The sequence below is a fragment of the Branchiostoma floridae genome, chromosome 4 (genome assembly GCF_000003815.2).
Source record: "Branchiostoma floridae strain S238N-H82 chromosome 4, Bfl_VNyyK, whole genome shotgun sequence".
Classification (NCBI taxonomy): domain Eukaryota; kingdom Metazoa; phylum Chordata; class Leptocardii; order Amphioxiformes; family Branchiostomatidae; genus Branchiostoma; species Branchiostoma floridae.
The window spans coordinates 6,829,543-6,842,749 of record NC_049982.1 but is presented as its reverse complement, the minus strand read 5'-3'; the positions used below and the strand labels follow the sequence as shown (position 1 = coordinate 6,842,749).

At 42.6% G+C, this 13,207-nt stretch overlaps 1 protein-coding gene across 1 annotated transcript in view; it reads left to right on the top strand.

The window, feature by feature from the left end:
* Window positions 1-3,002: 3,002 nt before the first annotated feature.
* LOC118412841 (low-density lipoprotein receptor-related protein 6-like) overlaps window positions 3,003-13,207 on the top strand; it is a 43,127-nt gene continuing 32,922 nt past the window's right edge. Inside the window, exon 1 of the mRNA XM_035815882.1 lies at window positions 3,003-3,205. Within this exon, the coding sequence (XP_035671775.1) occupies window positions 3,151-3,205 (55 nt within the window). The 5' untranslated portion in view covers window positions 3,003-3,150. The remainder of the gene's footprint in view (window positions 3,206-13,207) is intronic.

Below are 13,207 nucleotides of genomic sequence, written 5' to 3'. Positions count from 1 at the left end.
GGAGAGTATAACCGGGCCCGGTCACACTTTTCGTTCCCGAAAGCTGCCCAGCTGGGCGCCGGTTTGGAAATGTGACGTAGGCCGAAGGAGGATTCTACTTACGAGCCCTAGTTGGGTCATTTTCCAGAAAGGCAAAACTATAATACCGTACTATATCCCCTCGGCCGGCATATAGTCAGGACTTTCTTCCTGCATTGATAACACTTTATTTAGGAAACACATTTAATCTGAGAATCACTCTTAAAGCTATAATTAAACATAGCCTGGAAAGTGTTCTTATGCGCCAGTACCCAGTCGGAGCGGGTGGTCTACTGTTAAGGATATGTAATTTTGGGATTTGCTTGGCGCCATAAAAGTGCCGTATTCGTAGCAATTTCCGTTACACCAGTACCGTACCAGAGATCCACATTACACCTCAGTCAGTTCTGTTGAATCGTTAGCACTTAGCTAATACCCTTTTAGAGTCGAAAGAAAAATGACAGGAAGTAAGGGTATTTTGTAACCGCCTTCGTAGGAGCGCCGGCGTTTATTTTTTGTTGTTGCCGGGGCTCTGCTTCCCGATCTTCAACGATTAGCAGACAAAACGACTTCCCCGGGCGTTAAAGGTCTCAAAGAAATTTAGCCTATATCTAGCCTGGTATCCAGCTTTATTATAATTTCAATATAGCTCCCGGCCCGGTGTCTTCTTTCCTCTCTGCAGAAGAGACTCGGTAGCTATGGTACGACTGGATACCAGGCTTCTCAAAATCTCAAACTTACTAGATGCCCCTCCCGAAAAAAATGTTGAAGAAGCTATCATTTTGCTGGTCTGTTGTGAATTTCTACATCTGTAGTGAGAAGAGAGAGAGAGGGAGAGAGAGAGAGAGAGAGAGAGAGAAAGAGAGAGAGAGAGAGAGAGAGAGAAAGAGAGAGAGAGAGAGGGACAGAGGGAAGTATAAAATCATTGATAGACAAACACCACTTATCTCCTTTGCATAAGTCATCATAAAGACAAAGTTAGCATGAAACGGTACTGTTATAGATCTAGTTCACCACACCTTTAGTGTGGTCCAAACCCATCCTGGTACATACGATACAGATCCATGACCACAAAAGACCACAAAATTAGTCAAACAGATCCATCTATTTGGAGATGAACGTGCTTCTAATGATAGGAATGGGGACCTGGTGGTACCGCTGTACATGTATATATCCATCTTGCAAATTTAAGTTGTCCGTCTTCGCCAGGTAAACAACTTGACAGCGCATGCAGGTGATTTCTGTCTCTTACACTTGATCACACCTTTCTACACAAAGTGTACGCGCTGTGCCCTGTCAGTAACCCTGTCCAACGCAGAGAGTCTAGGCTGTACATGTACGTCACAAAATAGAAGAGCTTCTGTCTAGCCCCCGATTTGTGTCTCCAAAGAAGATCTGAGAATGTCACGAATCAAGCATAGGAGGTTTTGAAAAATGACACGTTAAATTCAAATTGATTCAAACTCCGGTGACTTCGGTCATTGCCCTCCCCAGCCTTGACACCATAAACCTTTCCACCAAAACACACCGGACCGACTACCCTACTACACATTAGATCTGTCCTAATTGTTTCGGGAGACAGCGCTTGTATTGTCTTGTCATAATTATGGTAATTAGATCCGGCGCCATCATGGTGCGTCACGTCGATTACGTCAGATCCAAACGTTTAAATGGTTGATAGGTGATACACAGTCTCCGTGACCATACAAGGCGTGTAGCGCACCACAACCATGTATCTGTCTTATATCGATCCTCTCAGTTCCACTAGGACGGCGCTCTCGCCGCGATCTCTCTGTGACAGATCGCTCAACGAATTGGATAGAAAAGAAAAGATTTTTTACACTTTTTTGTGTTTTGCTGTTCTCTCAGCCACAGTTTTGCATGCTGTATGATAGCCAGCATTCGGAAATCAAAGGTTGCACATATCCTATCTGGGTCGCAGTGACAGCGCAGCGCGATCGCCGTCTAGTGGAAGACATTGATTACATGTATACTGTAATCACTCCACAGCGTACTTACTCATCTTCATGATGGTAGGTGGGAGTAGCGTAGGTAGTAAAGGCTCAGGTGGCCTGCAGAACCTCTGTGTTACACATCTAATGATACTAATGAAAGAAATGACGGGGTAGAAGCAGCCTACGTGCGCTTTTACACGGTGTTTCGCTGGACTACTGTGCGTTGGTGGAGTTCTGAATTGAAATTCTGTTACCCTCAATCTCAAACAAACCGTACAAGTATGACAACAAAACACATAAAGTGGAAAAGATTCGTTTTCATCGATAAAATTCATACAGCGACACGTCAAAAGGCGCCCGACCGCAGCGACGCCAACGCACCACGGTTTCAGCTGCGAGACATCCCCTTAAGGCCGCCAAATCATCACCGTACGTAGATGGTATTGCATTGCCAATAAGTTATACATCATACTACTTGTAGTGTTTAAAGAATACTAGTAGTAGTATGAAGTATAACCTCCAGTTGTTTAGTTTCTTTTATTTTTGCAAAAGAAAAAAATCCATTTCTATGATTTGGTTGTCTACAGTATGGTAGTAAAACAAATTCTTTGTATCATAAAGATCACGCAGAAAATGTCAGAATTGTTTTACGTTGTCACGTGCGTAAGAAATAATGAATTCTACACCAAAGGGCAAGGCCAGGGGCAAGGCCTTGGGCAAGGCATTGAATCTGCCTTTGGTGTGGGATTCCGTTTTAATTTTGTTGTTGTTGCAACATATATCTATGTAACCTGCAATAAGCCCATGGGCAAGAATTTGCAATAAAACTTTGTTTTCTGTAACATAAAAATGTATTCCTTTGAGAAAATGCAGTTGAACGTTTTCCAGAAATCAAAAGAAGCCATGGAGGCCTTTATTGCCAGTTTGGAAAATCTGCAGTCTTCTGAGTCACCGCTAGGTGATGTCCCGTCACGATGTAGTCCCCTTGGCGGATGTACGCCTGTGACCCAAGTGGTGCGTGATGCGGCCCGGTCGGTGATTGCTCCCTGTGTATCCATGCGCCCAAGAATAGTGGTGACTTGTGAGGAGTTCTCCACCCGGGGAGGGCAGCCTTAAGGACTTGACCGATGCCTAGCCAAGACAGCCCGAGCCCAGGACACCAGTGTCGGTGTAAGAGATGATGGCCAGGGCAGGGTTGCTGCTGCTCGGCAGCCTGTGCGCGGCTTTCCAAGGTAAGCGTCCTGGGCCGGGGCGATGGGGGTCCGCGGCCCGCTGGAGGTTTGCTTGAGTGCCCGTGAAAGACTCCTCTTGCCGCGCTCTCAGTCGCGGCTAAAACTCGGTCCGTTTTCCCCACAGACCGGCCCCGTAGACAGCTGATGTATAGAATATGATAGTCCAGAACTGGTGAAGAATTATGGATTTAAAAGCTACGATCGTAAGGCTAGAAGTGATGTTGTTTTTCAGAGTGGGGTCGGGGTTGACTAACTCTGAATGGGTCCTGGCTGTAAGTGATACCTCCCAGAACTGCCCAGATTTTCCTCAAATAAACTCACCAGAGAGGACGTATTCATAATTTTCCTGTACAAAACATGTTCCCCGATCACACTGGGGGTTATTTAGTGCTCTCCGCGGTTTCGATCACTCCGGAAAAGTGTAAAATCTGAGCAGTGTTGAATGTCATCATGTGTAAACGATCGGCCGCCATCTTGGAAGTAGGGGCACGGGGCCATCCGAGTACCAACATCCACACACAAACTCGCCGATTCCTCTCCTCCTGGCCACGCTAACCACCCAGAAACGAGCTAGTTTGTTAGCAGGACCTTTACTGATCGTAAGAAGTGGTGTAAGAAAACGTGGGGAGGGCGGAAGAAGGCAGGAGGAGCAGGAATGTGGGTTCGTCACGTGACCAACAACAATAACAACAGTGGGCTGCAGTATGGTGCTGACTTTGTGCTGTTTGTTAGGAGCAGAATGCAACAACTCTGCTCCATCTAGTGTACAAAATACAACTCTAACATGCTCCCTGTCCTCTAAGGACAGTACTGCGATGTGAGACAAGGGTTTTACCTGTTCAAGAGGGCCAATCTGTCTTCATTATTCAAATATCTGTGTCACACATACAGCAAGAAATCAGAAATCTGGCAGTCATTGGTGAGGCAATAAAAACACTGGGTGTAGCATGGTTCTGCTTGTGCTAGGGTTCTGTCATTTTCCTGATGAACAAAACATAATTCGAACCAAAATGTAGTTGAGGATTTATCCATGCAGGTTTTCAGCTGAAAGATCATCCTGTGATTTTCATGATTATTGTCAATTACCAAAACAAATGAGCGATTTCCTGTCTTATTGTGAAGGTATCAAGCATTTCCTTTCCTTCGGTGCCGTAACCTTCCAAGGTGGGAAATCTGTATTGTCACCTGTTTGAGCATTTCTGAGATACACGTATAGATTCTACAGTTCCTTCGGGCTAACACAAAATGATAAAATCTCAAACATATAGAATTATTTTCTTCCGTATGACAGATTCAGTTTTGTCAGCTGTACCATTCGTTTATCCCACTGGGATTCCTTTTTGCAAATCGGTTGATAAAACCTACTCAAGTTGACATGAAATATGCAGCAAGATTTCATATCCCGTATCACTATCAGTCGTACCACACACAAATCACTGCGTGTTCGTGTGTAAATATGATTATGAAATATTGATGTTTTAGGGAGTGATTATCTTCCCTGCCCAATCCTTTGAAACCACACAAGTACTTGTTGCTGCTACCACATAATGGAATAATATATGTTGATTATTGATTAGATAAACCGTGGGGCCAGGACCAGTGTAGTCACTTCCCTGTGATATCCCCATGCAACGGGTATCTGCCTCCTAATTTTCCCTCCCTTTCCTTCCGACCAACCATATGAAGGAAGCTCCTGTATTCAGATAAAAGCCAACATCCTATATCTTCTGGCAGCTTATGATGTTCTCTGGTGGTGTAGCATGGCAACATGTAATGCTGATACTGATTTGTGTGTGGGGGGTTGGTCCGAATCACCCTTGAGTATATTGGTGTGCATGGCATTGACTCAAGAAGTGTGTGCTTTCTAAATGTAGTAGGTATCACTTGAATTGTAGATCAAATCTGTATTGTGGCATATAAATATTAAATCATAAGAACTAATTGCAGGGTTATCTCCAGACTTTGTAATAATTGCACTGCGCTGCTGTCTACTTCTAGCTCAGAGCCATTATACTGAATTTCAAATTTAAAGTGTTTCATCTGTACTATCTGGATTATTCCTTCATATAGTATCGCTATACTCTATGATAAAGAGTGAAAAAATGCAGAGGGAGAAAAATTGGAAGCACAAATATTGAGAAAAAAAATTGTTTTCGGCAACTTAAGAAAATACATTACTTGCATATCGTAAATGGGGAACTATAAGTTTTATGGCATTATTATGGAACCTTGGCATGGCTTGTGTAGCACAGATAGCCTAAAACCTTTGCGGCCACTCCCCACCCTGAATGAGAACCAGGTTTGTGAGCGCTCCTTGTGGGATGAGAACCTCTGTAACACTAGCTCATTGTAGAGTCATTGTGGTTGTCACCTCTGGCTGCAGGAAAAGGGTTCAAGCTGTTGCAGGGAGGGGGAAGGTCAGGTACAAACCAGCTTCAGTTTCCATATGCCTCTTCTGCCGTGCTGAGGACGAAGATAATTAATGTTGTGGGGTTGTGCATACCTAGTATCGGGTTGCTAGTATAGGTGTAAGGATTGAAGTTTCTAATATTACTTCATTTTATTCAAAATTTGGCTGGATTTAGTAGAGTTGCTTCTCTGTTGCATGGAATGTAAAATGTCCAACAATCACTTCTAAAGTTCTATTAATATTATGTATCTAACAATATTGCACAACCTAGTAAAAAGAAAGCAGGAAAAATGGCACTCGCTGTAAATCTTAATTTTTGTGTGCATGCCTTCACTTGAATGATCTTGTTCAAGTTCTTTGTGATATAAAGAATCATAAGAATGTACATTTCATTTTGGGGAAGAGAGCATGCATGTTTGTATACCTTCTTGTGATGACATAGTGTTGTCACTTTAACCACTGTCCAAAAGTTTGTTTCTGAACACTACAGAAATGTGTAGTACCTGTTTCACTTTCAGGTGACATCAGGTCCAGGGGGAAAGGGCTGCGGTTTGGTTTGGTTTGGTTCCATGTAACGGAACTCTTTTCAGCTAATGGACTTCGTATCCATAACATGTTTGAAACAGGAGAAGCTTCAGAGAGCTGAAAAACTCTTACAAGCAAACAAATGTACTTTGCTACTGTCTTTTTAAATGAATTGTGTGGTTAGTGTAGTTTTGATTGTTAAACATTAGTTTGGAGATTTTTGTGTGACCAGTTCAGTTTTTTTGGGGGGAAAATAAGTGGAAAAGTTACAACTCTGAACTCAAGTGCCAAGTCTATGTTGACAGTTGATAAAGAAGTGGCTGACCCAAACTCCTTTCACATTTAGGCTGCCAGATTTGAAACGTTCCAGGACTTCAGGGTTGCAAAAGGGTCAACTGTTTTAATGATCAATTGTCAGGCATTTCGTTACCAATGCGGGAGAACAATTACAGTTGGAATTCAAGGATACATCTGGTTGTTGAAAGGTTATATAACAAGCAGCAGTGGTAAATCATGCACATAGGTAGATGTCGCTCAGACTCGGGCTGTTTTTCCCAGTTCAAAATGCTTGATCAGTAGCATCTGATGTTGACTTCTAACAATAATAAATAATGACAGTTGAGGGGTCTGCTTCAAATCAGGTTCCTCTTAACTTCAAGTCAGTCAATTCAGTCTGAGTGGTTGGGTTGGTGATTGATAAAACTCAAGGTCGGCGCATGCAGAGATTTTCTCATTATTTTCACGGAGGAAATCTGTAGATTGTTTTGACACACGTGATGTCTTGTCTGACCAAAATGTTTCTGGAATTCTCTCCAGCTGTCCTGTTATGAAATGTTCTTGTTTTTGAGGATAATCTTTCCGTGAAATCAAATTCTAGACTCATCAAAACTGAACCAAAGTTGTTGACTGTTTCACTTTCAGTAAGAAACTTTTGGAGACATTCTCTTAACTAATTGCTTGTCCAAATATATGTTTGTTACACATGTGTATATTTGATGGTATCTTTCTAACCACAGGTTTCCATCAAAAGTACACAAATAAAAAACATCATCAGTTTTATCTCAATTGTCGCGAGAGATGTTAGCAGCTTGTTGCATTGCCTTTTCCCATGAAGGAAATGAACGCTCAGAGTACGTTTCTGTGTCACTTCTCAATTCTAGGAGCTTGTACAAGTGTGTAGTGAGTTGACAAGACTGATTGGTTGTGTCGCATCGGAGGGACAGTCGGTGTCACCCTTCATTGGTTGGTGTGTTGTCCGGAATGCACCACAAATAGAGGGGTGTTGGGGGGAAAATAGTGCCAGGTGCCGACAGATATCCATCTGGAACAACTGCACAGTTGTGGCCACATGTACCCTTGTCAGGTCCTCAGGAACTAGGAAATGAGTAGGATTGGAAACATGTCTTTTTGTGCATATCAGATATCTGTACTCCTATAAAGTAAGCAATGTGAGGTCCTGTTTTTCCTTTGAGGGTTTCGTATCTTTCTGACTCTGTTGTTATAACTTGCTTGTTTTGTTGCAAAAGCATTCTTTAAATCTGAAACATGAAAATAGACGTTGGGCAACATTGTGTAACTCGCTTGTACAGCAGCATTTTGGACTGTCTAAGTAATGACATTTTCCTTGGTCTAAGTTTTCTCTCTAACAGTAATTTCCTCACTTGTTGTGGATGGTCAATCAAGGATGGGATGTGTGGTTGCCTGCCCCTCAACTGATGATGATGGTGATGATGACAATGACTCTATTAGGTGTCATTACCTCCTGTTTACAGCTGGTTGAAGGACCAGCACTAGTAGCCTGAGCCAAAACCCATGAGCTAAGGAAGAAACACAGTGTATATGAATAATCCAAACCGCAAAACCTCAGTTTCCCTTCTCCTGAGCCAGCATGGTAGAATCTGACCCTAATTCGTGCGAGCCCCTGGGCAGGAAGTGGCGACCTTGAGTGCACGCACATTGACCTTGGGCAGACAGAGTCAATGGGCAGGAAGAGATGGGACATATGTGGTCTCCTCCACTCACTTACCAAGACTTCCATTCAGAACAGATGGACTGCCCCCCTCCCCCTTCTGACCAGGCCCCAATCTTCCTGCGGTGGATGTTAACATTTCTGGTTGGAAACTTCTCATCAGACAAGAGACCAAAAGGAAGAATGAATCATTTCTGTGTTTTGGAAATTGTTTTCTTTTTATGTTTATTGTGTTTTTGATTAAAGCCAAACAAACAAGGTCATACGTGTTGTAAAGAAATAAGATCATATCATTGTTTTTATGAATACTACTAAAACTATTGTATGCTTGAAGACTCAGACAATTAAAACAATACTGAAAGGATATTCTTTAAATTTATGTAACTTGAAATATAGAAATTGGATGGAAAACAAAGGTGTTTTTATATTGTATTACCGTAGTTGAAGGGAAGCTTACCTATACTATAGTCCAACTGTTGCTTGTCACTCATTACCAATGTTTATGTTTACCAGTTGGCATTGTGACAGCTCCCAAGGGACAAGTATGCCATCATGCGCATGGCCTTCAGAATATGTGAAAAAAAATGTACTAAGTATGTTCAGGAGAGAAACGGGGTCAGGAAATGGCATGGAAGATTTGTAAAGGTTAGGAGTAACCATCGTGTAATTACTTTGGGACAACATTTTGCAATTGTTGGCATTGTGTATTTTATGAAAGGGTGAGAAAAACATACCTTTCATCTATTGTTTTGTCAGGTATACCATTGTCTGTTAGGGACACTTTTCTTTGTGTAGGTTTTTGATCATAAACTCTTTGGACTATAGACTGGACATAGATTTGCATGTGTATGGGTCTTGTACAGGGAAGAATACACATTGAAAATGACCTCCACATATGGTAGTGTTTTCCATACAAGAACGCTGTATGTGTCCCACTGCCTAATATATGTACAATGTTACTACTTTGCAAAGTCTTACTGTACTATAAATTAGTATAATACTAAAAAGTTATGAATTGTTTGTATATTAAAACCCAGTCCAGTGCTGTTTCTAGGACCTAACCCACTGCCCTAAGTGGGAATTAGTTTGATGGGGCAGCAAGAATTTTACCATGTCTAAATTTTGCTATTGAAAAACTCTGAACTTCATGACATGAAACTGATGAAAATATAATTTTATGAACTGAAAGTGACAGATGTAGCAACGAAAAATCAACAACATGGGCTCCCAAATAGTGATTGGGATAGAAAAACATTAAAGCTGGAGACAGCCTTTTCAAACCATGAAAGGTATAGACTATATGTTCAAAATATACCTCTGAATAACAAAGAACAACACAAAGCAGCACACCTCTGCTTAGCTTACTGACACTTGTTGAAAGGAAATTGCAGCTCATAATAAATAAGACGACTTCAGATCCGCTCATATCCTTTGCCTGTGACTGGTAATCCCCTTGGGACCAAAATGACATCATGCACAGATGACAGGTAAATCAGGGGTGTGGAACTGGATCTGATTCATCTCCCCAAGGACCTGGGTTTACTGTAACTTTCTTATCGAGTGTCAAGGTCGAGACTAGGGATCAAAGGACTTGCTGGTCACTCTCTGTGTCATTCACCTGCCGTGAATCACTTCAATGTGTGGAGTTAACCAGACGTGCGCTTTCTCTTCCTCTCCCAAGTACATCCACACCTGAGGAAAGCTTCCCCTGAGTAATGAGGACCATATTTCTCTTCCTGTAGTTTTCAGGCAGCCTTCCCTGTAGTGCCAGAGCTCGAGAGAAGCTGGATAAACACCAACTGTTGTGTATTACTCTTGTTATTATTTCCTTGCAGTCTTTGACAGGGTGTTGTTGCTGAAGCTCCCCTGAACCCATCAAAAGTTCATCCAAACTTGGGTGTACATTAGTGTCGGGTTATTAGTCGTGTGTAGGGATCTGCAGTGAGGTACTGGTTTGAGTTACCCCACCCTGTTGTGCTGGATGGTAGGGCCAGACTGATTTGTGGCCAGAGTTATTGAGAGGAGCACAGAGTTGTCTGGTAGCGTCTCTGCTTGGTTAGCCTCCCAGTGTGACACTTACGTTTGTCTGTTGGTTTGAAAGTTATCTCCAAGTAGATGCAGATAGGTAAAATTGTGATTTCAGTGAAGAATAGACATCCAGGTAATGAGATAAGCAAGGTCATACTCATAGTTACTCAAGAAACTGGATAAACTTTGGAAAAATCATAACATTTTTCAAGCTGCCACATTGCTGGGCCCATAGGTGAATTGAAATGCTGTACTGTCTTGGCCCTTAGAATATCTTGGCCCAAGGATTCAGTCTTTTTAACTAGTGTATGGTGCTTTGCTATCATTTGCTTGTTCAACAATGTCTAATCAATGTCTGAACAATGAAAAATGATGATATGCCACACAAAATCCTTCAAATTACATGTGACTGTAAAAAAGAGTGCCAACCTTTAACCCTACATTTTCAAAATCTCACCGTGGAAGGGCCAAGACCCCCCTTCCACACCAATCTGCTGATTGTTCGCTTCGTACCATGCCATTCCCAGTACGCTAAAATGAAATCCTGGCTACAACCCTGGGTTTTGCAGCTAACTGGAGTTTCCACAGGCTGGTATAGCCTGGGGGAGTACAGTAGGGAGTGGTGGGGTGAGGTCACCTGGGTTCTCCTGACCTGTTGTTTGGGAGAACCTGAGTGTGAGTTGGTGTCATTATCAATCGGAAGTGGGGCATTTGAGGTTCATGCGTTAGAATAGAGCTACTTGTTGAACATGTAAAGCCCCGTAATAACTTCCCATTTTGATCAGTGATGGTCCAGTTTCTTTATGTCAAATGAAATTGAAAGATAATTGCAATAACAATAGTCATGTGACTCAAGTAGACGCTGAAGATATTTCGCTATTTTGTGTCTAACGGTGAAAAAATGTATGTCTGTTTCATACACTCTGTGTTAAGTTTTTCTTGTGCTATATAATAAACAGCTATTGGAATTTAAAGATCAGTTATTATTTTAACGATAAAGACAATGTACATGTATATTATCAATATCATGTATGGTTAACAACCAACAGCCATTGTCAGCATTAAATTGTCAACCAAAGCATTGTTATTTGTATAAAGATTAGTCTCACTCTTTTGATCATTTTCAGTTGCCAGGGACCTATAATGTACGCTATCCCCGTGTGTATATGACTTGGTCAGGTACAGGTTTTGGCGTAAATGTAAGATAGATTTTGTCATGAATGACCCATGTGCCACCCTCTCCCCATGGGTCCACTGAAAAAGGGGGGAAAAACTAGGGCTGGTATTTTTAAACATGGGTGAAGTAAGACATCAGTATGCCAAAAGCTTCCATTCATGCCAAGCAAGCCATTAACATATTTAGTCTCCTTGAAAAATTTTCCTTTCATCCTTGGCCTGACCCCAGTGACCCCCCGCTGCCCTTTGACCTGTAGAGTGCTGGGTGAGGCGTCATTAAAGAACAACAAATTGCCATTAGCGATGGCGAGGGGAACTTGTGTGTGTCCTTGGTAAAACATTCGCCATCTGAAGTGCAGCTGCCGACCATTTCGGAAAGGAGAAAATATGCAAGGAAGGAGTAAACCTTTAAATCAAACCCATTGCAAGGAGACCTGTTACATTGTGTTGTACATGTGGTGTCTACCATGCCTGTTTTCAGTGTTGGGAAGAAGGAAAGGTTGTCAGGCAGGGAGTTGAGTAACCGCAGAGAAATGTATTGCGCATTCATTTGTTTGTACCTGCAGGCATTTTCATGTTTACCCTGTCTGTCGCCGCTCCAACCTGGACACAGGGCAAGTCGTTAAAACCTGATGTAAGGCGCTCGGAATGTCCCGCGAGGAACTGGCCGCGCCAATGCTGCGCTAGCCCGGAGCAAGTCGTGTACAACTCGGTATCAGTCTTACCGCACTGACAGGTCCTTTGTGGCCGACCCACATCTATTATATACCTCATTTGTTCTGTGACACACAACTGCTATCAGCGTGTACCCACTTTCCTTTGTGCCATAAATATGAATGTGTTTGCCGAGCCCGCTGGCCCTTTCGGCTCCCTATGCCCGCCACAGTGAAAAATGAAGATCCCAAACAGCATTGTTCGGAAGGGAAGTGTACCGCGGGCAGCTCCAGCCACCTGAACTACCAAGATTTGGTTGTCACACATTGCTAATGAGATGGAATGAAAGCATTGCCCCCCTTTCTTTCACCTTCTGCGGCAGCCTTTTTGGCTGCCCCGTGTGGCAGTGAGCCCCTTGTTGTGCAAATGTCATTTGACAGGCGGGGAAAGGAGCGCATTGTGCCGCTTCTGGCCCTGGGAAAAGTCGTGCCATTTCATCTTTGTTCCAAACCAGCCAACGTCTTCATTGCAAACAATCGGAAATAGGCCATTAGGGGAGCCGTGTGAGAGCCAGTGGTTCAGGAATGCCTGGCGGATTCAATAGTAGTCACTCCAGTTTGGGGTTTATCAAAAAATCTCTCCCCCATAGTTCAGGAGAAATGAGGGATCACTTTGCCTAGTACCTGCGCACAATGTGGTCTTTTGTCTGCCACAATTTAAGGTAATTTTGTGGGGGTGGACATGAGTCAAATCAGATGGAAAGTGTTGTCAGAACTTCTGTGTCATCAGAATTAAAGTACTGAGAGTAAAGACCACTACAAAACCAAATTGCAAAACGTATAACAAGAGAAGAAGGAAGTAGATGTCACATTTTTCATGCAGTTCAGAACTGTTTTTCAGATAGACTTGAGTCTTAGTGAGTCTTACCTGCATGCTTTGAAGTAAAAGGAAACAGATATGATAAATGTTTGATGCCTTTCTCCTTGTTAGCGAGCAGCATGTGTCTAAGATGTTTGTGGATTTAAGACTGGAGGAAAACCACAAGTAACAAGTCAAGACGTCTGAGATCTCCCAGCCTATAGTCCGTTCCGTACTGCCCAAGCCCTGCAAACAACAGAGCCTGTTTGTTATGCCATGTTTTAAACACAGACTTCTGTTGGGTTGACAGAAATTTCAATGCTGGGGTTATTTTGTATACACATTCTGCTGATGTGCCAGTTTCCCAAGGAGAAAACTAACT